The 26,989-nt window shown below is 54.0% G+C and overlaps 1 protein-coding gene across 4 annotated transcripts in view; it reads left to right on the top strand.

The window, feature by feature from the left end:
* The window catches only part of OSBPL2 (oxysterol binding protein like 2), a 54,835-nt gene extending 27,954 nt beyond the window's left edge, over positions 1 to 26,881 (top strand). Inside the window, exons 2-14 of one of the 4 annotated variants that reach the window (XM_029220563.1) lie at positions 758 to 929; positions 5,260 to 5,404; positions 7,535 to 7,610; positions 11,997 to 12,131; positions 12,736 to 12,833; positions 15,371 to 15,553; positions 17,162 to 17,269; positions 17,965 to 18,054; positions 19,776 to 19,899; positions 21,703 to 21,831; positions 23,220 to 23,343; positions 23,922 to 24,012; positions 24,248 to 26,881. In XM_029220563.1, the coding sequence (XP_029076396.1) occupies positions 893 to 929; positions 5,260 to 5,404; positions 7,535 to 7,610; positions 11,997 to 12,131; positions 12,736 to 12,833; positions 15,371 to 15,553; positions 17,162 to 17,269; positions 17,965 to 18,054; positions 19,776 to 19,899; positions 21,703 to 21,831; positions 23,220 to 23,343; positions 23,922 to 24,012; positions 24,248 to 24,350 (1,443 nt within the window). In that variant the 5' untranslated portion in view covers positions 758 to 892 and the 3' untranslated portion in view covers positions 24,351 to 26,881. The remainder of the gene's footprint in view (positions 1 to 757; positions 930 to 5,259; positions 5,405 to 7,534; positions 7,611 to 11,996; positions 12,132 to 12,735; positions 12,834 to 15,370; positions 15,554 to 17,161; positions 17,270 to 17,964; positions 18,055 to 19,775; positions 19,900 to 21,702; positions 21,832 to 23,219; positions 23,344 to 23,921; positions 24,013 to 24,247) is intronic. The other 3 variants (XM_029220564.1, XM_029220562.1, XM_029220566.1) reach the window with 3 other exon arrangements.
* Positions 26,882 to 26,989: the final 108 nt, after the last annotated feature.

The raw sequence follows: 26,989 nt of genomic DNA, 5'->3' as shown, positions 1-26,989 counted from the left end.
CCTCGGGACCACCCGTTCCTTCGCTGCTCTCAGAACTGGAGGAGAGCTCTTGGTCCCATCGCTACGTGGCTCACACAGTTAAATATGGGTCTCTGCTTATTTTCATAAAAAGTCAAACCTTTTGGGATCAGGTTGACCTCTTGCTTCAGTCTCTTGCCATTTATGAAATACTGCACTTCATGATGGGAGAAGTTAATATGCATGAGTTCTACTAAAATATTGAGCTAAAATAATTTTGAGAAAATTTAAGTTGATTACAGTTTATACTGATAACAGCCAACTTACACAGCAGTCTTAATTCTCTAGAATTGAAAATTGGTTTCAGGTTGATGTGAAATAAATGTTTTCACATAACTTTGCATTTATTTATAACCGTTTGTTCCAGCTTCTGGTAAAGATTTGCAGTGGCCGTCAGCGGAGGTGTGTTGGGGCCCCAGCGTGTGGATGCCTCACCTTAGCTAACCTGCCTCTCGAGGTGTCCACGCGCCCCCAGATTAGCCGTTTCACTGCTTCCCTGTATAGTGTAGTGGCTTTTAAAGTAACTTCAGGTAGTGGTTCCTTGTTGACGTGCTGCCCGTTGACGGATGCAGGTATCATGACTGTTTCCTCTTGTGTGAGATCCGTCCTTTTACTTCTTTGCTCAGATGTAATTGAGATTGACCTCAAGAATGGTGAATGGGTATTTTTAAATGTTTCTAAACCATACAACTTCGGAAAGCTAAGTATACCAAAATGTTTGGGTTTTTTTTCCCTTTAGATCTCCAGTGCCTATTGGATTTTCACCTTAAAAAGTTCAGAGCATGAAATTTCTTACACTGTCGATGTAGATCCAGTACAATGATTCAGTAGAAGACCCTACAGATCAGGGGGCGGAGGAGCCTGGCACTGAAGGATGAACGGAGAGGAGGAGTTCTTCGATGCCGTCACAGGTGAGCGGAGGGAGAGGCAAGTTCAGAGATCGTGTCGTGAGCACGAAGCCCCGGGACCCAGGCCTTGGACGTAGCCCGGGGACGTGAGGACGGCCCAGGAAAACTGTGTGGAGAGAGAGCTGACATGTTCCAAGGCACCAGCCTTCAGTAAAAGCATGTGTCCTATCCTAGGTTTGGGGGAAAACATCACCTTTGGACCACTAAAGATAACAAGAAAGGGCAACTGTGCTTTAGTCTTTAAGAGTTGCCCTGGGGTGTAAATATTTTTATTGGGATCCTAAGTGAGATGGCCAGCATTCTTATATTATTTATACTTAATGATCAAAAGCGTATTGTCCTGTCTCATAACTGTATCGTGTTCTGCGCTGCTTAAAGTCTACCCAAAAATGTACCTGCTTTAATTTACAACAATTTAATTTACAACAATTTAAAGTACATTTACCTGCTTTCGCAGCAGCTCTCACCGTGTCAGAGTTCAGCTCTGTTTCGCTTCTCACACACCACTGTGAGTGCTGGTACACAGCCTGGTGGGCACAGTGCATGGCGGGGTGGCAGGCGGAGGAGAGGCGGGCTGGGTTGGCTCACATTTGCTTAGAACAACCCCTCCTCGTCCTTTTCCCGCCTGAGGGACAGATGACCACAGGGGGCCCCAGAACTCACGTTCAAGACGCCCCCCTCCCCCCCCAACCCCGTTGTCTGCCCTCCACCCTCCTCGTCAGCAGGGGGAGCATCACTTTGCTTTTTCTAGCGAGGGGTCCCCTTGGTGGAGACGGACTTCAGGAGACTCTTCCAGCCCATGCCCCCCTCTCAGGTGTGGGAACATAGAAACAGCAGCTCTGAAATATTACTGCCGCCGGGTTTTTCAGCGCTAACCCTCCCAAGGGCAGTCAGAGGGGCACTTCCGTAATCAGTGCCGAAAGAGCGTGGTGCCCAGCACGACAAAACGCTCTTTCCTGAGCACTGTCACTGTTCCCCGGGACACCTTTGCCGTCCTTGCTGGCGCTCCTGTCTCGTGGAGCCCTGGCCCTGTGCTCCCGGGTGTTCAGCGGCCATGCTTCTCCTGAGTGAAGGGTTGGAGCAGGTTGAGGGATGGGCAGCCCGAGATTATTGACTTATTCTTGTCCGAAGCCCCAGGAGGAGCAGGCCCTGAGCTCATCGCTGTTTTCAAAGGCTGAACTGCTGAGCCATCTTATCTTCCGTGACTTCATAGCTATTGTGTTCCTTGTAGACGTGTTTTCCTGGGAAGCGTGCTTGTCTGCTTAACCCGCACGCCCATCAGTAGTCTTTTTCGCAGTTGAATTCCCACCAAGCGGGGTGTTTGTCAGGGAGTCATGCCCTCAGGCCACCTGGCCCTCGCAGGCTGACCACATCTGAGACCAAGCGGGCCCGGCCTCGGCGTGGCCTTCTCACCCGGGAGCCTCCTGGGAAACTCCCTTTCACCTGGGACCAGTGTAGATACTCCGGAAGGTCTTTCCCCAGAGAGGGCTTGAACTGCCTGGAGTGCCGTGTGTAGGTGACCCCATCCCTGCCTCTCCGCACGGCGGGACCTCTCTGCGTGTCCCTGAGATGCAGGCGGAAGAGGCAGATGTCTAGGTGAAAATAATTCCTCGCCTCAGCCCTTTGGTTCCCAAGCAAATAACAGAAAGACAAAAAATATGAAGTCTCCCAATGCAATGAAATACCCAGTCAGTGACTACTTCACTGTTTATAGAATCGGTCTTACTTTGTGACTCTAATTTAAAAAGTGTTTAAACCCAGCAGTTATTAAATGAATGACTTCACTAGGCAATTACTGGGGCTTCCCTGGTGGCACAGTGGTTAAGAATCCGCCCGCCAATGCAGTGGACACGGGTTTGAGCCCTGGTCCGGGAAGATCCCACATGCCGCTCAGAGCAGCTAAGCCCGTGCGCCACAACTACTGAGCCCACAAGCCACAACCACTGAAGCCCACGCCCCTAGAGCCCATGCTCCACAATAAGAGAAGCCACCGCAGTGAGAAGCCCGCGCACCGCAACGAAGAGGAGCCCCCGCTCGCCACAGCTAGAGAGGGCCCGTGCGCAGCAATGAAGACCCAACGCAGCCAAAGTAAATAAATAAACAAATAAATTTTTAAAAGATACGCAATTACTTCCTACAAGAATCAGTACCTTTATTTACTTATTTTCAGTGGTTGTGGCTTTTGGGCTCAGTAGTTGCCACGTGAGGGCTCTAGAGCACAGGCTCAGTAGTTGTGGTGCGCGGTCTTAGCTTCTCCGCGGCATGTGGGATCTTCCCGGACCAGGGCTCGAACCCGTGTCTCCTGCATTGGCAGGCGGATTCTTAACCACTGTGCCACCAGGGAAGTCCAAGAATCAGTACCTTTAAATTGAAAGGTTTTAAAGTACATGAAAAATATGTACAGATTAAGGGTTGTAAAAAGTCAGACTAACCCGTCAAAGGCGGGTATCTCTGAGTGATCAGATTACAGATGATTTCAACTTTCTCCTTTGCTTGTCTGTATTTTCTTTTTCTATAATAAACATGTGTTGTATATTAAAGTGTTTAAACTGTTACGTAGTGTTGGCTTCATCAGAGACAAGACTTCAATGCGCTTGTCAGCGAGGAGCTGCCTTGTTTTCTTGGGCACACACCAGGGTTGTGATTTAAACGAACTTTCTACTTGACGCTGGCCCAGAATCTTAGCCCTGAGGGAGGTCCTCGGAGATAGGGACACCCGTGCAGGGTAACACCAGGTCCATAGGACTGAGCATCCTTAAGCGGGGACTGCTTCAGGCTAAGTTTAGACTGGGGATTAGTAGATGTTGCTTTGGGGATAGTTAGCAAAAACTAGAGGTGACAGGCTATTTCAGAAAGCATTGATTATATAAGAGGTTCATTTTTTTAAAAATTAATTAATTAATTATTATTCTTGGCTGTGTTGGGTCTTCGTTGCTACATGTGGGCTTTCTCTAGTTGCGGCGAGCGGGGGCTACTCTTTGATGTGGTGCGCGGGCTTCTCATTGCGGTAGCGTCTCTTGTTGCAGAGCACGGGCTCTAGGTACGTGGGCTTCGGAAGTTGTGGCTTGCGGGCTCCAGAGCGCAGGCTCAGTAATTTTGGCGCACGGGCTTAGCTGCTCCGCAGCATGTGGGATCTTCCCGGACCAGGGCTTGAGCCCGTGTCCCCTGCATTGGCAGGCGGATTCTTAACCACTGTGCCACCAGGGAAGTCCAAGAGGTTCATTTTTAATATATCCTTTCAAATTCATTGTGTAATCTCAATACTACTGTATTTTGTGCACCTGTCAATATAGAAGAATACGAAGGAAGGTTATTTTTGCGTTTTCTCAAGGAGGCTTATTAGCAGCAGGTTTGTTTATGTTTTGTGTCTGACCATAGTCACCACCTGGCCTGTGACCCTGGGCCTCGCCTTCCTCTCGGAAATGAGGGGCTGTTATGGGAACCCTGAGCTCCTCGTGGGCTGTGCCCTCGCTGAAGTAGTCAAGGTCATCGATAGTCAGTGGTCAGGAGCTCCCCACCCCAGCTGGAAGGACTTGCCCTGGCAGCCACAGCTCCCGTCCAGGCCTGCTGTGGAGCAGAACTTGAGTATTTTCAGTGGATTGCACTGGCTGAGTTGAGAGGAAACACACTTTCCTTTTCCCTGTAGTCACTGGTCGCTTTGGGAGAAAGCGTTCCCGATGCAGAAGGGGCACGGAGCACAGCCCAGGGTGGTGTTACTCTTACTCGGCGGATGGGACGGGCCAGGAGCCCGCACGACTGTATTTCACACAAGTCCTAGTAGTTCACTTTCCCCGAGGTTTCCACGTACGTGGCGTGCCCTCTGCGTTCGCAGCCACCGTCTGCTGTTCCGGTTTCTGTTGGCTGGTTCTGGCGGTTCTGGCGGTGTGTTTGCGCGGAGCTCGGACTTAGAAACACGGCAGCAGGTTGTGTTTCAGGACGTGACGCGGAGCTTGACTGCGGCTTGTGCGGAGGAGGGAGGGGTTGCAGCCTGAGTTAGGTGACAACACCACAGAGGTGGCCGCCCCGGAGGGTATGGTCATTGACGACAACAGGGGAAACCTGTCCTAGTGCCCAGGAGCTGCCCCCCACGTAAGGACCTGGAGAGTGTGGCGCTGGTGGCAGGGTGGTGGCCTCATGCGGGGAGCCCCCGGGAGCGGTCCTCGTGCTCCGCCTCGACCTTCGGTTCTTGGGAAGAAGCGTTCATTACTCTGGACGTGTCGGTCAGAAGCACTCTTGAGCTTCAGGTGCCTGCTTGCAGAGTGAGAATTCTTAGAGGTAGGCTTTTCCATCTTCCAAGCCCTGCAGAAGTTACCACTCTGCTTGTCTCGCACAGGCTTTGATTCTGATAACTCTTCTGGGGAATTTTCAGAGGCAAATCAGAGAGTCACTGGCGTGATTCATGTGGACACCAGCAAAAGTAATGGGATTGGAAAAGTTGGGGAGAGGCCTCCTCAAGAGAATGGAATTCAAAAGCACAGGTATGTCATCCCACATGGACGTTTTGGAGTCTCCCAGCGCGCCTGTCCTCGCCCCACATCTGCAGCGGGCCCTGAGCTGGAGGAACATCCGTCCCGTGTCTCCTGGGCCCTGCCCCCTGGGCAGACCCAGGGCCCTGTTCAGCCAAAGACCCCGAGACCCACTGGCCCTATGCGTGCTCCCTGGAGATCAGTGATGGCGCCTCCTCAACGTGACCCCCGTCCGTAAGCGGACGGGCGGCCGTCCCTGCCCTGGGGTTGCTGGGGGACTGAGCTCCGTGGGCGCCCTAGCGTTGGCAGGGGGCCTGGCACAGAGCCAGAGGTCACTGGTATCAGACCCAACTGCTAGCTTCACGCAGAGCCGCCTGCGCTTGGCGCGTCGACCTCTCACCCCGTGAGTGAGTTTCGGAGGGTTGTTTGTTAGCGCAGCGAGACCGCAGTCCATTCTCTCCCCGCCAGCACTGCGTCCTCAGGCAAGCAGACTCTGATGAATGACCTAAGCCTTCACAGCAGAAGGGGGGACATAGGCGGGGCAGCCGTGAGTCAGGTGGGTGGAGATGGCGGCCTCTGTCCACCCCGCGCTGTTTGCGCTTCGGCTCCAGGGAGCCCAGCTTCACCCCAGATCTCTGCCCTGCACTGGCACCCAGTGCCCACCTGGGGCCCCGGAGCTGTCAGAGCACCTCCTGCCTGCTCGTGCGGCCTGGACCTCTGCTGTCAGCGCCCCGCACCCTGTAGGCGGGAATCTGACTCAAGCTGCCCGAGGGCCCGCTCCTCCCTCCCGTCTCCAGCCCCAGGCCTGACACGCTGGCCTCCAGACGCCCTTGGGTGCCTTCACCCGCCCGCTCCTGTCGCGGCCCCCTGCCACCACTGCTCCTGAATCCCCCAGGGAGGCGCCTCCTCACTGCTCCGCCCTCCCCCTTCCTTCCAGCCGCCCCAGAGGACAGGTCTGATTGTGCGCCTTCCCAGGCACGGCGCACGTGGCCCTGAGTGACGGGGACAGCGGCCCCTTTTCCTCTTTGAAGAGGCGGTTTGGGTCGTGAACAGTAAGGTTCTCCTCTTAGGCTGAGGACCTGCACCCTCGCCTCTCTCCTGGGGCGGCCCCTCCCATGTCTGTGGTCCCAGCCTCTTGGGGTCCTCGGTGCACCTGGCCTGTCCCACGTCGGGGCCTGTGCCATGTCGGGGCTCCATGCCCCTGGCTCCGGCCCTCTGCTCCACCTCCATCTCTTCAGCTCCTGCCTCCCCAGGGTCATCCTTGGACCCCTTTCCCACCGTCCACAGAGCCACGCTCCTTCCTCACGGCTCCCTCGCAGTGGGGGCCCGTCCTGCCCTGGCCGCTCGGGGCCCCAGACGAGAGCTGGCAGAGTGGAGCCACGTGCTGGTTGCCGGCAGCCTGGCACGTGGTGCCTCATGAATGTCAGTTTTCTTTCCCATTTCGTCTCCCGCTGCCTTGCCCTCCTCTCCCACCTGCCCCCCCGGGCCCGTGGTCCCCCGACCCAGTTCACCGTGAGCAGGGTGTCCTGTGCCCGGGCTTCCCCGGCATCGGCGGGAAGACACCTGGGGAGGAAGGTGCCTCAGGAAAGACAAGCACAGGCTTCAAAGGGGTTTAAGAGCTGGTTTCTGAAAAGGTTTTCTCTTTCTTTTTCTTTTGGCCATGCTGCGTGGCTCGTGGGATCTTAGTTCCCTGACCAGGGATCGAACCCGTACCCCCTGCACTGGGAGCGCGGAGTCCTAACCACTGGACCGCCAGGGAAGCCCCCGAGGAGGTTTTCTTCATGCAGTTCCCTCGTGGGGTCCTCTGGGCTCCACCTCCGTCTGCAGCCCTGCTGCTGCTCCAGGCCGCTGGCACACGGCTGCCGGGGGACTCAGCGACCCGCCTCCCCAGCTCCGTGGAGGAAAGTCGCCTGTGTGGCCATGATTGCTTCCTAAGAGGCCCTCCAAAGATCGATACAGAAAGCTTTCCTTGGGACTTCAGCAGCAGTCTGGTCCTTTTTTCTCTGCAGGCATGCCAGCATAGAGAAATGCTAATGCTTAGAAAGATCAAAGGAAGACATGGTCATTGTGCAAAACCATCAGTCATAAGTGACTCTCACGTTGGTTGAATAAATACATGTCACTCTGGTTACCCCTTTACAGGACGTCGTTGCCTGCTCCGATGTTTACCAGAAGTGATTTCAGCGTGTGGAGTATATTGAAAAAGTGCATTGGCTTGGTAAGTTCAGATGAACTCGTTTTGAAGTGTGAATCTTACACGTTTTCAATTCCTGTGAATTTATTGCACTACCGGTAGTTTAAGAAGATGCACTCTGCATAGTTACAAGCAGCATGGTGTAAAGATAGTAAAACAGGAAAGGAACAGATACAGGAGAGGAAAAGGTGAACAAAAGCTAGAGTATTAATACACAGTAGGACACCCATTCTGTAGGTTAATCTCTTGACATGAGGAGCTTCAGATGGGTTTACACTTACCTTGGTGTTTCATGATGTGCTCGTAGCCAGCTGGCTTTGGATAATCCTCATGAACTGGGGGGCTTTGGTGGGGTTCCTGGCCACTCACCAAGGGACCGAGGCTCCGTGTCCCCCAGCCCACCCACCCTGGGCTGCAGGCAGAGTAACAGGAAAGATAGTTGGATACTTAGTGTCCAGAAGTCGTAGGCCTTTCCTTTTATGGTCTTTCCTGGCTGTGAGACTCGGGACTGGTCCTTCTCAGGAGGGGAGAGCGCTGCCTTGAGCAGGCTGCAGCGTGCTCAGCCGCGGCCACGTCTGGTCACTCACACTCGGGCTGCGTGAGCTACAAAAAATGACTTCACTGCTTCTCGGGTGGTCTTCAGCCCAGTCTTCTAATGCATTTATTTTTTGTCATCTTTTTATCTTGAAATAACTTGAGACTGCAGAATAGCGAGTCTTTTACCCTTCACCCAGCCTTCTGTAACGGCAGCATCTCACGTGAGAACCACAGCCCTCACTCTGGGGCGTTACTGTTAACTGCAGCGCGTACCTGACTGGGCTTTCCCCAGCTTTTCCACCAATGACGTTTTTTTGTTTTTTTTTTAAATTTATTTATTTTTACTTATTTTATTTTTGGCTGTGTTGGGTCTTCGTTGCTGCACGCAGGCTTTCTCTAGTTGCGGCGAGCGGTGGCTTCTCTTGTTGCGGAGCACGGGCTCTAGGCGCAAGGGCTTCAGTAGTTGTGGCGCAGGGGCTCAGTAGCTGTGGCATGCTGGCTCTAGAGCGCAGGGCTCAGTTGCTCCGTGACATATGGGGTCTTCCTGGACCAGGGATCGAACCCGTGTCCCCTGCATTGGCAGGCGGATTCTTAACCACTGAGCCACCAGGGAAGTCCCCACCGATGACCTTTTATTGGAGGATGGTGTGTAGAAACCGAGACCTGGGTGCTGGATGTGCTCATGGCTCCTGGGGTGTCACTGCTCCAGGCCTCTCAGCAGACAGAGCTGGAAAACCTAGGAGTGCACACTGAGCCCTGCTTGCTCACACACGTGTATCTGTACACACCTGTGATCTTTTAAAGTGACATGTTCAGGATTGTTTTCTTTTAGCACCATCCTCTCCTACGTTTTCGACTGTGTGCACAATTCAGGTCTTCACAAAAGTGTCTATCTGGGAATGTGATGAACTCAACAAGCCACTCGGTCTTGACTCTTCAGATGTCTGAAACCAAAAGTCTCTTTTCAGCAGAGTGACATCATTGCATTGCACTCCCCAAGGAACTGACCGTAGGCTGGATTCAGAGTAAGGCTGGATGTAACACTCGGGGTTGGACGTCTGCATCTTGTTGGGTCGCACTGCCCCACTTCATAGCATCCATCCGCTGTCCCCCGTGAGCTGCTCATCTCTCCGGATGTACCTCCAGGGAGGGGACACACCTCTCTTCACTGCCCATCAGCTCATTGAAACAGCCACGGACTAGTGAACACGACAGTTTCCGACAGAGGTAGCCAGAATCTCACGAAGACCCCTGCCCGTCACCAGCCCTCACCACTGCCAGTCAGGGCTAATCATGCATCCTCCCCCCTCCTCCCCTGGTATTTTGAAGCAAATTCCAAACACCTTTTCATTTGTGGACATGTCTTATATATCACTGAAGGATAAGGATTCTTTTTAAACACAACCACAATACTATTATCCTACTTTTTTTTTTTTTTTTTTTTTTGCGGTACGCGGGCCTCTCAGTGTCGCGGCCTCTCCCGTTGCGGACCACAGGCTCCGGACGTGCAGGCTCAGCGGCCATGGCTCACGGGCCCAGCCAGTCCACGGCATGTGGGATCTTCCCGGACCGGGGCACGAACCCGCGTCTCCTGCATCGGCAGGCGGACTCTCAACCACTGCGCCACCAGGGAAGCCCCCTATTATCCCACTTTTGAAAGTAACATAATTCTTTAACATCATCAAATACCCACTCTGTGCTCAAATTTCCAGTCGTCTGAGCGTGACTCTGCTGTGTGTGTTTTGCAGTCTGTGTGGGACTCATCTGGGTCCTTCCACCGCAAGACCTTTCTGTTGCTCTTCTTCTGAATTTAAGAACTGCTGGCGCTTGGTGCCCAGACCCATTATCTCATCAGGAGTTGCAAATCGGAGCCAGGCTGATAACGATTGCCCTTCTTTCATTACCTGGAATATTTCTGTGATGAGAAAGTCCCCTCCTCTACTGTGAATGTGGTTTGCATAAGACAGTCGGGATCAATGAGTGACTCTCTTATCAAGGTGTTCAGATGATGTCTTTGGTTCCCTGGCAGCATAACTGGTCTAACCAACCAGCTCACAGCGTTGGCCCTGTGCTGTGTCCAGTCACACTTGTCCGTCTCCGGCTGTAAGAGCCTCTTCAGGCTGGCCCGCACTCCTTTACAAAAGATGCCTCTGCTCCTTCTGTACCTTTATTGTCCAGGGAGAGAGAGAGCTCAGGACCATAGCTGGGCCCCGGGGAGGCTACTGGATTGGTCTTGTTTCTGGGTCTTTTCAGGGGAGAGAGTTAGGAGCTGTGTTTTGATTTGTTTCAACGATGCTTCAAATTCCACGCAACAGGATTTATCTAACCTCTTCTGTCTGTGTCTCTATTCCGCCCAGTTTTTCACGGCACAGGAGATGATGGATTTAGCGCAGCATGTAGCTTGTGACCCGCTGCTGCGCCCACACCCGTGGCGGCTCAGGAGAGCACGTCTGTGGCATTTGTCGTTCTTGCCCCGAGGGTGAATCTTCAGTCCCTGTGCCTTAGCGCCTCTGGGCGATTGTGCCGCCAGGGAGGTGGTGTGGGTTCATTTGTTTTGTTTTATTTGCGGTGTTTAGAGATGGCTTTTCTAAATTTAATTTTGGTTTAAAATTGTAAGTCCAGAGTCAAATCTCTCAGACAAGGTATATTCCAAGCTTTTAGCTTCCTGTCCCCGTGCCCTCCCTGCAGTCTGGAGGTGACCATCAAAACACGTTCTGGTCCCCCTTCCCGCGTGTGAGAACGACGACTGCGTGGCCTTCTCCCGTTCTTTAGATAAACGGTCGGCTCCTCTCCACCTGTTTCCGCCCCACAGTGTAGCCACGAGGGCAGAGCTGCTGCTTGTTCTTCTGGTCGCCGTGCTGTGCTGCCCCATAGTTGACTCACTGTGGCCCTGTGGTTGGATGTTTGCGTTCTTTCTGGCCTTTTGCTGTGTATTTGCTGGAGGAACTGTGGGTTAGGCTCCTGCACATGGGGCCGCTGGACCAAAGGCTTGGGGCGGGGGGGGCATGGCTGGGTCCCCTCCTCTCCGGAGGCTGCTGCATTTTGCATTCCCACCGGCAGGTGTGGGAGGCCTGGGTCCCCCCAGCCTTGCCAGCGGGCGGGGGTCAGAGGGTTGGGGCTTTGCCACTTGAGTTGGGTGTGCAGGGGAATCTCCGTGTGCTTTCATTTCCTGTCTCCTGACGTGAGCGAGGCCAGCATCTTTCCTGGCTTTGGGCCGGCAGCGTTTCTTTCCCTCCCCTCCCTCCCATCTCCTCTTCCCTCCCGCTCCTGTCCAGCCCTGGTCCTTCCTTGACAAAGCCAGTCCTGCGCTGCTCAGCCGTGCTCCTGGGAGGGGCCTCTGCCTTCTCGAAGTGCATTGGAGCCTCCTCCCTAGATGCCGGCTCCCTCGGCGCCCACTGCAGTATGGGTCCCCGAGCGTCTTCCCGGCCTCCCCCTGCACCAGGGGCTGCACGCTTGCTCTGCCTGCACGGTACCTGAGAGCCGGCCGCGTTAGGGGGTCTCACTTGCCAGGCCGAGGAGTTTCCAAGTCACCCTGGGGTGACGGGTTGCAACGATGCTTTGGGACCACGGAGCTGAAGGTGGCATGAGGAACACACAGGAGCAGGGTCGTCACTGGAGCTGGCGGCCTGGGGGTGCCTGCAGGCTCGTGTGCCGTGAGCGGGGGGCGGGCACAGTGCCCACGGGCGTGTGTGCAGGCGGCTGTCTCGCAGGCCAGGCTCCCCACAGGGCCTCTCCAGTCTCGTCCCGCACAGGCAGCTGCGGCTGCAGGGAATGATGCTCGGAGCAGGGGCGGGTGTGGGGGCACTGGTGTCTGGGCAAAGCCACCGGCAGCGGTAGTGGTAGCGGTAACGGGTCCTCATCGGCTCCCCCTAGGAGCTGTCCAAGATCACGATGCCCATCGCCTTCAACGAGCCTCTGAGTTTCCTGCAACGGATCACGGAGTATATGGAGCATGTGTACCTCATCCACAAAGCCTCCTGCCAGCCCCAGCCCCTGGAAAGGATGCAGGTGGGCGGCGGGCTCCTTTCGGGGGGAGGGCCAGGCTGGGTGCAGCTTGGCTGGGTGCGGACCGTAGCTTTTAATGAACGTGACGCCATCAGGTTGGCCATGTGGTGGCAGGGACCCAGGCACCTCAGCAGTGGGACACCTGGGAGAAGGGCCAGTGCAGATGTTGGGGTGCTGTCCTGCCCCAAGGCCTAGGCATTTGTCGTGGGCACGTTCCGCGCGGGCGTGGTCTCGGCTGCCTGGTGGTCGGGGCTGCGGGGCTGCAGCGGGTCGTGGCGCCGGCACTCGGCTCCTCTTGGGCCCTTTCAGCACCATCACCCCACGTGAGTGTGTGTGTGCGCGCGTGTGTGTGCTCATGTGTGTGATGGACAGGGCCTGCGAGGTAGGCCCGGGCTGGGGGTGGAAGGCGGCAGAGTTCCTGCTTTCCATGGCTGTGAGGAAGTGGCGGGTGATAAGCAGTATTTCCCCGGAAGTTCTGCGGTTTCAAACGTGTTACAAGTGGGAGACTGAAAAGGCACCCAGGAGCGAGCGAGTGGGGCACCCTCACCGCCCTGGCTCCCACATTCTGATGGACAGCCGCCCCTCACCAGCCTGTGGTTGTTTCCAGTCTGTAGCGGCCTTTGCGGTTTCGGCTGTGGCTTCCCAGTGGGAGAGGACCGGCAAGCCGTTCAATCCGCTCTTGGGGGAAACGTACGAGTTAACCAGGTAAGGGGACAGGCCCTCGTGACCGTCTCGTGTGTAAGGTGCTTCTGGCGATGGGCAAGGGTGGTTCCTTGTCCAGCATGGATTTCTCCAGGCTGATTGAATTGAGGGGTTTACTGCAGGTGGGAAGATGGTGCACGTACGAGAGCTGTTGTGTTAATGACATAACAGAAGCCCGGTGAAAAAACCGAGTTGAAAACGGAAGAACGCGTTAGGTTCAGGAATGGAGAGGGGATGCCTGGGAGTGTGCAGCGCGGGGTGTCGGGTTGCTGGGTGCTCGTGTTCGGGCATTTCTGCGAGGTGTAGTTTAGTTTGCAGCATCTTTATAAAACCAGTGGCTGTTCCGTGACCGACGCATCCTGGATTCAGAGAACCACACACTTCTGGTTCTTGGGTCCTTTATTGCATATGTGTTATTAATGGTTGAGTTTTTCCAATGGAGAGTAAATGATGGTGGGATTTGGGGATGTTGGACAGCTTAGAATGGGCACTCTTCAGGTTTGTAGAGTGTAAGCGAGTGTGTGTATCTGCACTGGTTTCCAACCATTTGGGGAGGAATTGTCATCTCAGTGATGCGGGCGGCTTGCACACACCTGCCCACACGTCACTTCCCAGGTTGGGAAAGCAACATTCATGTCAGTTTCAAATTCCACTGTTTCTGGCTTGTCCTGGATGGCTCAGCAGCGACCCCTTCTCCACACGCTGCTAGAGTGGGAATTCCCCCTGGTTTTTTAGTGTGGCTTAGAGGTCGGCTGGCACTGAGCGGTGGAGAAGCCGTTCTCCACATCTCATTGCCCTTGAGAAAGCTGGACGAGTTGGGAGAAAGCGTGATGTGTGCTGCTGGGGGGCTTTGTAAATGACAGGGGTTCCGCACGTGACCTTGGGCTGTGGCATCTCACAGCAAGCGGGGCCATAAGGCACAGCCCTTTCCTTTTAGAAGTGAGGAAGCTGAGACCCAGGCAAGGGAAAGGCTTGCCCCGAGGGTCACTCTTAAGGGGACACTTTTGTCTTGAATTCATGTAGAGTTTCCTCCTTTCTTAGATGTTTCTCTCGAGCAAAAGCTTCCTCCCTCCGGTTAGTTTGCTTTAGTCCAGGGTTCGAGATTCTGACCTTATGTAGCTGTCAGATTATTATTAGCATTTTTGTTTATTAAAAGCATCATCGAAATATCTGAAAAGAGAAATCAAAGCGTAATATGATAAAAGTTGCAGACAAAGGAAAGTAAGCAGATGGATTAAAAGCGTACGAACCCCCCAAGATGCTGGATACAGAGTGACACCCCTCATTGTTCATCTTTTTTTTTTTTTTTTTTTTTTGCGGTATGCGGGCCTCCCACCGCTGCGGCCTCTCCCGTTGTGGAGCATAGGCTCCGGACGCGCGGGCTCAGCGGCCATGGCTCACGGGCCCAGCCGCTCCGCGGCATGTGGGATCTTCCCGGAGCGGGGCACGAACCCGTGTCCCCTGCAGCGGCAGGCGGACTCTCAACCGCTGCGCCACCAGGGAAGCCCTGTTCATCTTTTTCATGAACGTAGTTCAGGGGTTGAACTATAGTTTCACAGGCTGATGGGAAACACTGACATTCTCTCTTAACTGTGTGTCAGGCCTTAACTTCTAGGTCACGCTTACGGTGTCTGCCGCGTGCCACACGTGTGAGACGGAGCCATCTTCCTGTTTGGGGGACAACATAACTAAGCCTGGCCATTCACCAGTGTCTTCTCATCCTTAGAGATTGCTCCTGGATAACTAAAAATAACACTTTCTTTTCTTAGACAAGTATTCATTTTGTAAATTACATACCTTGGTAGGCAACCTTTTTAAAATCTAATTTTTCAACTTTCTTTCCTCTGTAATGATTGGAAATTCTGATTCCAGTTAAGTTAGTAATTATGTGGTTGCGCTTTTATAATTGTTAATGACTACAGCTGTAGGTGTATTCAGGGTTCTGGAACAATTAAAAACTGACATTTTTATTGAAAAAGAGAGTGTACTAAAAATCCTGTTTCCTGGGCAGGAATATCTTGGGGCATAGGACATTTCATCACAGAAATGCCAGGAGCCTTGAAAGGAGGCTGGAAAGTCCTACTCTGGGTTTACTGGGCAGTGGGCCTCCCTCGAGGACTAAGGTGACAGTTTGCTGTCAGTTCTCTGAGTTCACTGGTTCTGAGAGCTCCTTGTGCACCTGCGTGCAGGGCGGGAGGCCTCTCTGCACTGTCGCTTGTTCTGCGTGGTACTGACTTTGGCCCTGGAGGCACAGCGCGTATGCGTGTGCTCTGCGTGTGGTCAGTGTTAGGCCAAGTGTGATGTCAGGGAGCCGTGTCAGATATTTCTGCCACGTGTGACAGCACGCGTGGTCCCCTTATCCCAGCGCCCCTTCCAGACGTGGAGGCCGGGTGGCCGTGAGGTCCTGCAGCGCCACAAGCGCTGAGCTGCAGGCCCGCTGAGAGCGGGTTGGGCTGACCTTTCTGGGCTTTGTTGTCACTGATGAGGCCCTTTGACTGTCCCTCCTGCCCCCTCCTTTCTTTTCCTTGTTTTGTTCCCAGGGAAGACTTAGGGTTCAGGTTCATATCCGAGCAGGTCAGCCACCACCCCCCCATCAGTGCATTTTACTCGGAGGGCCTCCATCAGGACTTCCTGTTTCACGGCTCCATCTACCCGAAGCTCAAGTTCTGGGGGAAGAGCGTGGAGGCGGAGCCGCGTGGCACCATCACGCTGGAGCTTCTCAAGTGAGTGGGCGGCCGCGCATCTGAAGGGAAATCCGTTTCCATTTAGGACGAAGACGTCCTTCTGGTGGAGGGATCCTGCGTGTTTTGCGGGCAGGGAGCCTTTCCAGCGGCAGGGACTTGCTCTAGGGAGGCTGGAGACCTCGTCGGGCTGGCTGTTCCTGGGGGTCCTCCTCACATTTGACCGTGTTGGGTCCCGTCTTCTCTCCCCTGATCTCTGCGGTTTGGTCCCTGTTCGTGGTCATCACCTCCGGCTGCGTTGACAGCCCCAGCTCAGCAGTGTGAAACGGCACTGTCCTCCCCCGGTGTCTGGGGGCTGGAGGGCAGGGGCAGCGTGGGTGGCTCTGCTGGGGTTCTGTGCGGGCGCAGCGGGAGGCCTCCTGAAGACAGGTGGGAGGAGCCCCTGCTCCCGCGTTCACTGTGCCGGCAGCTGGCAGGGGCCCTCGCTTCCTTGCCACCCTCTGCTCCGTACGGCTGTGCAGACGAGGCACTGGCATCCCCCAGAGCTGGGGCCCGGGGTGGTGGGCAGACCACCACCGGGACAGAACCTGCAGTGTCTTCTGTGACCTGACCTCAGAAGTGAACACAGCCCTATGTGCACGTGCTGCCGGCCACGCAGCCCAGCCCTGCTTGAGTGTGCAGGGTGGGAGGCCGGGCTTGACCACCAGGAGGTGAGAAGGAAGGGGCTGTCTTCCAGGATGCCCGAGCACTGTTAAATCTAAATCTAAACGTGCCCAACCCGATGGTGATCAAAGACCCTCAAAGCAGAAACTGAGTCTCTAGCAACCGCCTGGTGCTGCAAACCCGAGGGGCGCAGCCGGCTCCCTGTGGTGTGAGCCTCGCTAACCGTAGCCCCCATGGGAAGCTTCTGATGTCATTGCACTTCCTGTGGCCCCGCCGGGCTGGAGGAGCGTGGTCTTCCCAGTACCCACCCCCCAACCCCTGCACCTCGGGGCAGATGAGGTCACCCGGGCACGGTGAGGGCGGCCCCTTCCTGGGGAGGGTGCCTGTCCTGTCTGTCCCGAACTCCTGGCTTTCTCGGGTGAGGCACGGGGAAGTGAAAGGTCACAAACCTTGTCAATTAACACCTTTGGGTTCCTGGGAAATTCAAGGAATTCCAAATATTCATCACGAAATGCTTGTGCTTTGAGCTGCTTTTTGCCCTGAATTGTGGCTCTTTGAGGCAGCCTCCCTTGAGACACACGTCTGGCCACATCTGCTCAGCACCTGTTTGCGGGGTCCATACGCAGGTCCCCAAACGGCCAGGGCCACGCGCTGGGGACCTCGCGGTTCCTGCAGGCTGGGGTGGAGGGGCTGTGCTGTTGAGGGCTTCACAGGAAACCTCTTGCCTTTGTCTCAGCCTTTTCTTGCTTATTAACTTGTCCTGACATTTAAGTAGAAAGCTTTTTTGCTGCTACAAAGGAGAGAAGAAGGACATTTCAAACGAATGCTAAAGAAGTAGCCCCTGTTCAGGGAGTTCAAAGCGGTATTCTGCTCTTCTGCAGGTTTTAAGTCAATTACGGTTTGAATCTGTCTGGTGTTTTGCTTTTGAGGTCGCACAGCGTCTTTGCTTCGCTGGCCTCTGACTTGCTGTTCTCTGGCGTCTTTCAGACATAATGAAGCCTACACGTGGACCAACCCTACCTGCTGTGTCCACAACGTGATTATCGGGAAACTCTGGATAGAGCAGTACGGGACGGTGGAGATTGTGAACCACAGGTAACGGCCCCCGACAGTCGTGCAGCGGTCAAAGCCAGGGTGGCGGTGCAGCACCCAGAGCACCAGCTGGCACTCAGCCCGTGGTTTCACGCTGCTGTCGGCTTCTCCGGGCCCCTCCCTGGTCCCCCGTGCCCCTCGGCCTCCAGACGGGCCTCACTGGCTGGGAGGCCCCACACGTGGCGGTGGTTGGATCTGATTCTGGTTGGCACTGATCGAAGTCATCATTACTGCTCTGTGTTGATATTTCTTTGGTTTTAGTCACAAGAGGGAATTTATTTTGAAATTTTAAACTACACTGAAGAATGGTGTGACTCCCTGATGAAAATAGAGTGACCGCTCTCAAATCTTGTCCACTGTCCAGTCTGTCAGGCCTTATTCCTAGAAGTTCATGGCTGGTTGGCTTTGTTATATCTATTAAGATGTAATTTACGTGTCATAAAATCCACCAGGTAAAGTGGACGCTTACATGGTTTTTAGTAAATCTACTGAGTTGTGCAACCATCGGCACAAGGAAGTGCTCGAAGCTTTCCATCCCCCGGAAAGATCCCTGTGCTGTCCACTGGTCCTGATGCTGCCCCGCCCTGGGCAGCCTCCAGTCTGCCCACTCTCTCCCACCCTCCCTCCCTCTTTTCTCTCTCTCTCTTTCCTGGATGTTTCACGTCTACAACAGAAGCCTGTGTTTGTTTTCCCTGCAGAACTGGAGATAAGTGTGTGCTTCACTTTAAACCGTGTGGATTGTTTGGAAAAGAACTTCACAAAGTGGAAGGGTACATTCAAGACAAAAAGTAGGTCCACGTGTGGGTTGGGCCACAGGGTGCCTGGATGGCGTGTGTGTCTCTGCAAAAGACATAGTTGTGCCGGTGACATCTGCCGGGGAGGATGAGTTATGACTCTTTCTTGTTTAGCAAAAGCATTTCATTACTGAGCACAGAAGGAGATAATGATGAATTTTAAGTGCACCATTCAGGGTGGTGACTGATGGAGCCCAGCTTCCCCTTCTTTGAGGGTAAAAGATCTGGGTCTGTTTTCTTTTGATAAAATGGATGCGAGAAAGTTCAACATTTTCACTGAGAGATAAAACTGCAGTTGTGCAAACAGGACTGAGATTTTAGAATTTGACCCTTCTCTCTCCTGGCGTCCATAACGGTTGTCAGGCAAAACCCAAACCCGAGCTCATGAGCACCATTCTCATGTGACTTGTTCATTCCAATTTGGAAATTTGGGGCTTTTAAAGTTTTTGTGAGCAGAGGAATGGCCACTAGTAATTTTAACAAATTGGGGGGGGGGTCCCCCACGTTATGTGTTGGGTCTCAATTTCTCTCTGTCTCTTTTTTTTTCAATAAGTAACTTGGGCTGTATAACAGCCATAAGATTCCTTCCAGCTCCTGAAATATAGACATTTTCGAGTAGAAAGAAGTTTCCAGTGTAAAGCAGTGGGTGCTTTTGTTCCATCCCACTCTACTGGGTACCAGAAATTCACCTGTTCTAATTCCTTAAAATACCTTTAGACGTAAGACTCTGACCACTTCGCCCCTTGAAGTAAGTTAGGACCTGGTGTGTGGACTTCACGGGGCAGCATTCCTGTTAGTGGGAATAGCACTGACCTGCCCTGTGGTCAGCTCATCCACAGAAGCAGGCCGCGGGAGCGGACGCCCACCGGCACTCAGTGAGCCATGCCAGTCCTGTTCTGAGTTTCCGGTTTTCCGCCCTACGTTGGATGCTCTTTCCTAATGTTACGTCTCTTGGAGACAGAGAGCTTCTGCCAGGCTGTCTGCCGAGTGAGGTCTAGCCACGTGTCCCCGCCTGCTGGCCCTCCCAGCACATCCCGCGGCGGGCGGGGCAGCCTTTCCAGGGAGCGCGTTGCCAACTGTATGGTCTCCCCCAAGGGAGACGTGGGAAAGAGAAACAAGGGCCCAGCACGGCTGGCACCACTCCTTTGGACTCAGGCAGAGAGCTCTGGTGGCTGATCTGGAAAGATCTGTCGAGGTTATTACGAAATGAAAGATGTGGGCAGACAGCGACGGGGCATCTGACTTGAGGTCACGAAGATAAAGCAGAGGCCACATCAGCTGAACATGGGGAGGGTTGTTTATGTGGTTTATAGAAAAAGGGCCGCAGGACACACGGTACCTAAAAATGTAATGTATTTCAAAAATAACAATCGGGCGCGCAAGGTGTTAAATGTAATAACGTCGTACGCTTGTTCTCGCATCATCTCGTCTCCTGCGGCCCGTCTTTCGCCCTTCAGGTTTTTGTACCTTCATTTTCTCTTTTCTGCTTTTGTGAAGGAATGTGAATAGTTAGTCTCAAAAGCCACGAGTAAGAGATGCTAAAATGAAACTTTTCATCTTTGCATTTACACCCAGCAACATCCCTAAAACTTATAAGAAGACATGCCAGAACGAGAATTTATTCCATGGTCACAGTTAAGGTGCTGCACGTTTAGATGAACGGTTTATAATTGTTAACTGGTAACTTGGTTTTAAAAAATTCCGTTTGACTACAGCAAAAAGAAGCTCTTTATGATCTATGGCAAATGGACGGAGTGTTTGTGGGGCCTGGACCCTGCTGCGTACGAGTCCTTCAAGAAGCAGGAGAGGAGAACTGATTCCCTGAGGAAGACAAAGCTGGTGAGCGGCTCCGTGCGGCGTCCCCCGCGGGTGGGTGGGTGGGTGGAGCCTGGCCGGGCCTGCCGCTTGCGGGGGACACGGTGCCTTCGTGGCCCCGGCTGCAGAGGGCGAATCACGGAACCTGTCTCTCAAGCAAAGCTGCTTGTCTTCTGATTCTGGACGGGGGTGGAGTCCACCTGCGTCCCAGTTGTGCCTCTACCCGCCCGAGCCTGGCGGAAGCAGAGGATACGTCCATTTTCCTCTGGATACTTCTCTCTTTTTGTGGCCACACTGCGAGGCACGCGGGATCTAGTTCCCCGACCAGGGATCGAACCCGGGCCCCTGCAGTGGGAGCACAGGGTCTTAGACCACTGGACCGCCAGGGAAGTCCCTCTTCTGGATACTTCTTCGTAAATCTCCTGTTTCCCTGCACCTTGTGAGCTTAGACCCATTAAACGAGCAAGTGGATGTCACTTCTGCGTTTCTAGTTCTGAGTACCAGGTAACATACCCAACAGTTGGAAAGTTTTCACAAGGATACTTTCCCCTTGGAACTTTGGAATACTGATTTTCTTTTTTTATAATTTATTTATTTATTTATTTATTTTTGCTGTGTTGGGTCTTCGTTTCTGTGCGAGGGCTTTCTCTAGTTGCGGCAAGCGGGGGCCCCTCTTCATTGTGGTGTGCGGGCCTCTCACTATCGCGGCCTCTCTTGTTGTGGAGCACAGGCTCCAGACGCGCAGGCTCAGTAGTTGTGGCGCACGGGCCTAGTTGCTCCGCGGCATGTGGGATCTTCCCGGACCAGGGCTCAAACCCGTGTCCCCTGCATTGGCAGGCAGATTCTCAACCACTGCGCCACCAGGGAAGCCCTGGAATACTGATTTTCTTAAGACTAGTTCTTCTTGAGCTTGAAAGTAGAAGTGATAGTTCAAAAGCGGTGTCACATTTTTCTAGGTGATAAATTAGACTGTACCAAACCCGAGGTGTTCATAACAAAATGTTCAGCTGCCACTGGGATCGATAGTGCTTTTTGTTTGTTTGTTTGGCCATGCCACGTGGCATGTGGCCTGTGGGATCTTAGTTCCCTGACCAGGGATTGAACCTGTGCCCCCTGCAGTGGAAGCGCAGAGTCTTAACCACTAGACTGCCAGGGAAGTCTCCTGTTAGTGTTTTTTATATTGTGATATTTCCTGGGTGCTATTAGACATCGTTTCTAATAATGCTCTTTTAAACTGAAAAAAAAAAAGTAAAGTTCCATTTAAAGACCATCCAGTGGAACGTTAACTCCATTTAGTGGTGTGTTTTAATGCGTCAGCTTGGCTTTGTCGCCCCTTAGGGAACCTCACAAGGAGGGAGCGTTTTGTGGATACTTGTCACTGAGCTGTGTCTTTATTTAGCTTCGGGCACCAAAGCACATAACCTGCGGGTGGCGAGGCCTCCAAGGCTGCGCTTCTCACGGTTTAAGTGTCTCGCTTCACAGCTGCCTGAATAACCACCCTGCCCTTCCCCTTCGTCCCGTTGATTTTGAAAAAGAAGTAGCAGTTGCACCTTTTTATCGAGACGTGATCCCCAGTCTAGAAGCGCTAAAACACTCTGAAATCACCAAGTGCGAACCCCGTCTCGACTGAGCGGAAGCGCAGCTCGTGGCGGAAGAACCACCTGGGAGAGGCATCCTCAGCTTCCGCAGGAGGTGTTGCCCCGTCCGGTCACACCCGGAAGGCTGTGCGGGCCCCTCCCACAAGGAGGGCGGTGCCTGGCTGCCGTCTCGGGGGCTCCGGGCGGGGCCGGAGGGGCTCCGGGAGCACCGAGATGCTGTGTCTTTCAGGACGACTGCCCCGAGAAGGCCGACGGTGATGTGGTGGACGCCGTGCCGGAGGCTCAGGAGACGGTGCAGGTCATTCCGGGCAGCAAGCTACTCTGGAGGGTCAACACCCGGCCCCCCAACTCTGCCCAGGTCCGCGCCCCCCCGCCCCAGCCAGGCCCCCCAGCCGTCCACCGTCGCCCGAGGGGCTCCCTGCCCTCCAAGCCCTGACCCGACACATCAACACTCTGCACACACATCCCAGTGCCCGGCTACACTGCGAGCCCTCAGAGCCTATACCGGCTGCGTCCTACCAAAAGGGTTTCCAAACCAGTTTCGAGAGACGATTTTTCTGACCCGTCAGTTTAGGTGCTTAAATGCACTTTGATGTTTGTTTTTGAAAATTGCACTTGTGATTTGCATTACATATAATACATTTATTAAATGTAATGCAAAATTATAAGTACAATTAAATATGATTTAATTATAATAAATTTATTATATTTATAGTAATGTATACTATGTAAAAATAATTATATGCTAACTATAACACATGTAATAAATTATATTTTATTTTAATATATTATAAGTTATATGTTAGTTATATATAAAATACATACACAACATGCTATAAGATTTTTTATTGTATTGTCACATGCTATAAGCAAAGCACAGCAGGTGCAAAATAAAGGAAACAACAAAACATTCGTCGGTCAATACGTTACCTCAGCACAGCCACTGTTATAATTTTAGTGGAGTACAAGCTAGTATAAAGTAATAGCAAAAAAAGCTCATGTTTAAAAATAACACTCATCCCTTTGGCTCAGTGAGCATCTACTGAGTCGGTGCGGGTGGGCCCAGGTCACCGGGAGCAGAGCCCAAGGACAGGGCAGGCGAGGACCCCGCCCACACAGCAGAGCCACCGGCCTGATGGGCTGGGGGCGGGCCTCCTGGGCCCTGGCGACCTAGAGCAGGACCTGGGGGAGGCGGGGGTGGGGGGCCGTGGCCATCCAGCTGCTTTCCGGCAGGGGAGCGGCTGGGCCCGAGCCCCACTGCTCCTGTGAGTGATGTGGGGTTGTTTGGGCAGCGAGGGGACCAGGTGGGCCCCTCTGGCCACTTGTGGAGATAGACTTCAGGGGCCAGAGCGGGAGGGAGGCCAGGTGGGAGGCGGGTCCCCAGGTCTGGGCTGTCGGGAGGCAGAGGCTGGGGGGCCGTGGGCGCAGCAGCCCCCCCCCCCCCAGAGGAGCTGAGCCGGAGGCTCCCGTCCGGCCCCCAGGATGTGAGAGAGCAGATGTGCGGGTGGGACGTCAGGGTGAGGGCCTGGGTGCCCCGCGTGGGGGCGGAGGGGAGGGGCCCCAGGCGAGTGCGTGTCAGGGCAGGGAAGGAGCCCCGGCCCCGGTGACCTTGACAGCAGTGTCTCCATGGAGCCGGTGACACTTGGCTGCTCTGAAGGGGTTTAGAGTGTCGGTGGCCTCCAACTGTGAAGAGTGCACAGAAAAGAGTGCCATTTATAGTAACGATTTCTGTGCCTGCTCCTCCAGATGTATAATTTCACGAGCTTCACGGTTAGTCTGAATGAACTGGAGACGGGCATGGAGAAGATCCTGGCCCCCACCGACTGCCGGCTGCGCCCTGACATCCGAGGCATGGAGAACGGCAACATGGGTGCGTGGCCCTGGCTGAGTGGGCGGGCGCTGGAAGGGAACGCATCCGCGTTAACCAGCCACACGTCACGTCTTGTAGATCGTGCTTCTCAAACCGTCTGTGGGGAAAGAGTTAAAAAATTTCTAGTTTGCTGCAGCCCAATTCTTCTCTAAATAAAATAAGATTGAATTACTAGGAAAATTAAATGAAAAAGAATCCGTGCAAAATGCAAGTACCCTGTCTTCTTATTAGGTTCAACAGACAGTAAGATTACATTTCAGAAGCTGCACACATTGTTATTTAAAAGTCGCTTGGCTGGAGGGGCCCCCCCAGCATGCCCGCCCAGGCCCGAGGCCCCTCTGCCTGCCGGGCTGGGCCGCGCTGGGGTCTGCGCTGGCATCCGGACCTGGCCGTGCACTTGTGCACTCGTGCCTGGGTTTGGTTTCCCGCTGACGGCCTTTACTGTCTGTGGTTTGCTAACCCACGTGTGACTTTTCATCTGGGGTCGGGTGTGAGGGGTGCTCCGGCATCTGCTCTCTCAGCCCTCAGCTCTGCCTGTCACCCGGAGCCCTGACCCAGTCCCCTGTGCTTGCACCCAGATCTGGCGAGCCAGGAGAAGGAACGGCTGGAGGAGAAGCAGAGGGAGGCCCGGAGGGAGCGGGCCAGGGAGGAGGCCGAGTGGCAGACGAGGTGAGACGCCTGGTGGCCACGAGGGCGAGGAAGGGGGAGGGGGCCGCACACCCACCGGGGCTCAGCAGAAGCTCCCCTGTGTCCCATAAGATGGTGGCCGGCAGCTCTGGGCTGCGTGTAAACTGATGTGTGATGTGATGATGCGTAATTAGAGGGGCCGTGATCCCAGGGGGAAGAAAAGACCAACGGCCGTGTCTTGTCCACTGGCCTCCTGACCGCCTGCTCTGTGTCGCAGGTGGTTTCACCGAGGCAGTAACCCGTACACTGGGACCCCCGACTGGCTGTACGTGGGGGGCTACTTTGAGAGGGATTTCTCAGGCTGCCCAGACATCTACTGAGAGAGCGGACCGGCCCCCGGCCCCGGAGACCCGAGAGGCTAGACTCCACCAAGTGGCTGCTCTGAGCTCCGGTCACAGCAGAAGCCAGCTTTCTAACGGCTGTGCGTGGAGATGGCTCCATCCCTGGCTGAGGATTTAATTCTAATCAACTTTTGATTGCCAAACATTTTACTACTGTTGCAGTCTCTTCATAAAGCTTCACTTGGGATCATCATGTTTCCATTAAGGTTTGAAAAGGAAAATTCGTTACAGTTCCCTTTTATGTGACAGAACCAGCGCTGGGGCTGGTGTAGCTTACAGCACCCTCTTAATTACAAAAGTTATAAATAAAGGAAGTAACAGGACGGGGTCCACATTCCTCCTTATAACGCGGTGGCAAAGTGTTTCTGAAAGTACTTTAAATTTGAACCAGTATCAGGAAAAGATGGATCTTGAAAAAAGTCCCACCAAGTGCTTTGTAACGGCCAGGAATTGCTTTCTAGATTACAGTGACGCAAAAGTGAAGATTTTCAAAGCATCTGATTGAATGAAATGAAAAGTTGTCAGAGTCTGTATTTTTTATCAGTCTTCAATAATGTAAAGATTACTTTTGATATTTAAGTTCAAACTACTTGAATAATATTTTGCTGAAGAGCACGATAGGCATTAACGTCACGTGTACACTGTCCAAAATGAAGCATTACCATGACAACCGAGGGTGGCCAGAAACCTTGACAAAAAGTCCCCAGACGGCTCCCAACCCCGACAGGTTTGGGAGCCCGCCTCTGGCCCCCAGGGCTCCCCTGTCACTGCAGGCCACACCCACGTCACAGAGCGAGTCTCTCACGACAGTTGGCCTGTCCCTGCAGCACCTGTGCTCCTGTCCTGCATGTGTGAAATACGAGGGACCCACCTCTGGGGGCACCGAGGCGGGGGGCTCCTAGCAGTCTGCTTCCAGTGGTGTCATTACCGTTGTGTGTCCATCTCTGCACACATCTGCACCAGTGACTGTTTACCTTCTGTAGAGAAGCCAACACCACCGGTCGTCGCAGAGCTCTTTGAATTGAAGACAATCTGCTGTGTGCACAGACGCACACCTGCACGCACACGCGCACACACACGCACCTGTATGCAGTGGTGGGTTCTCAGTGAGAGGGTGTCGGCATTTTGTGTCCCAGCTTCAAAATCACGTTTGTAATTAAAACACTTTTAAAAGCAAATCGTTGCTCTGAAGGCTTGGTTCTGTAGCTTCGGAAACCCGAGGCGTGGTATTGGGGTCGAATCCCAGCACATTTGCTCGATGGGACCCGAGCTGGGCCGCCGGCGCCACACGGAAGCCCCCGAGGATGTGATCTTGACGTTATGCAGAGAGGAGATTTTGACACACCCGGTTGTTAGGATGTGGGGAGTCCTGTGCCTCCTGGTCGGGAGGCGGCGGCGGTGGCCTCCTTGCCCAGGGAGCGTGTGGGGGACCCAGGACGCATTTAGAACAACAGTGTTTAGGGCAGTTTGACAACCTCCATGGACTATCCCATTTGTCACCACCTTCAATAATTTACCATAAGGTTTGCATCTCTAGGTCCTCCCTGAGGTCAGATTCCACGTGGCCCCAGTAGCTGCTTCCTTCGCACCCGATTCAAGAGTCAAAGGACAAAGGGCAGGATGGCCGATGACCTCAAAGCATGGCCGTCGTGATCCTTTAACCACTGTGTCCACAGATGCTAACACTGACCAAAGCTGCCCCCTCAACTTGGCCGCCGTGACACACTGGGATGTTGGGTGTTTCTCTCTAATGAAGAGTTTTTCAGTGGAATTTGCTTTTTAAAGGACGACCTCCCACGACCGATGTGTCTGGCCCGTGTGGAAAGTGGTGGCCTTGTCGTTGGCCCCCAGTTTGTGACTGTGGCTTTGAGATAGGGCCCGGGTGCTTTTCAGAGCAGTCTTGTAACTCAGGACGTCCTTGTGGGATGAAAAGTAGAGCACACTTTACCCGAAGAACTTCACGTTTTGATTTTGCTCCCCCTTGAAGGTAGGATCCAGTCACATGTCCATCGATTCAGTGCACGTTTACTGAGAGCCACTGGAGAGTTAGCCGCACAGACGTCTCAGAGCATGTTTCATGGAAGAGAGAAACGTTACGTGCACGCCGGTGCTGGCTAGATTTAACAGGCCACCTGCTGTTGGTGACCAATGGTCGTGCCTGGGTCGCTGTGCCACACAGGTCCGTCCCAGGAGTGGTACTGCTCTCCCTGGCGGGGTCAAGGGTCAGGGCATCCCCAGCACTGGCTGGCCGGCTGCGGGCCCCGGTCGTGAGAAGGCATCGGAGAAGCGGGCCCCGGACCTCATGGGCATCACCGCGTTCGGCCACTCCGGGCTGCCACGAAAGCCAGGACCCTCCGGGATATAGCATGGTGGCTCTGGAGAGGGTGAAACGAAGGTGCCAGGCGGACCTCTCAGCCTCTACAGGGAAACGGAAGCCGGCAGTGGCCCCAGGCAGGGCCCCTGAGGAGCAGCTCCGATGGTTTTCTTGGCCACAGTCTCCGTTTCATAGTCTGTCCCCAAGGATGATGCTTGGGCTCGTGGAAGGATCTTCCCGAAACACGGGGAGAAGAACCCAGCACAGCGCCGATGGCCTCCGGGCACCCGGGCCGATGCTGCCG

The sequence above is a fragment of the Monodon monoceros genome, unplaced genomic scaffold (genome assembly GCF_005190385.1).
Source record: "Monodon monoceros isolate NGI ecotype Baffin Bay Population unplaced genomic scaffold, NGI_Narwhal_1 Super_Scaffold_13, whole genome shotgun sequence".
NCBI lineage: Eukaryota > Metazoa > Chordata > Mammalia > Artiodactyla > Monodontidae > Monodon > Monodon monoceros.
Note: the sequence above shows the minus strand (reverse complement) of the source record. Positions and strands in the feature narration are given on the sequence as shown.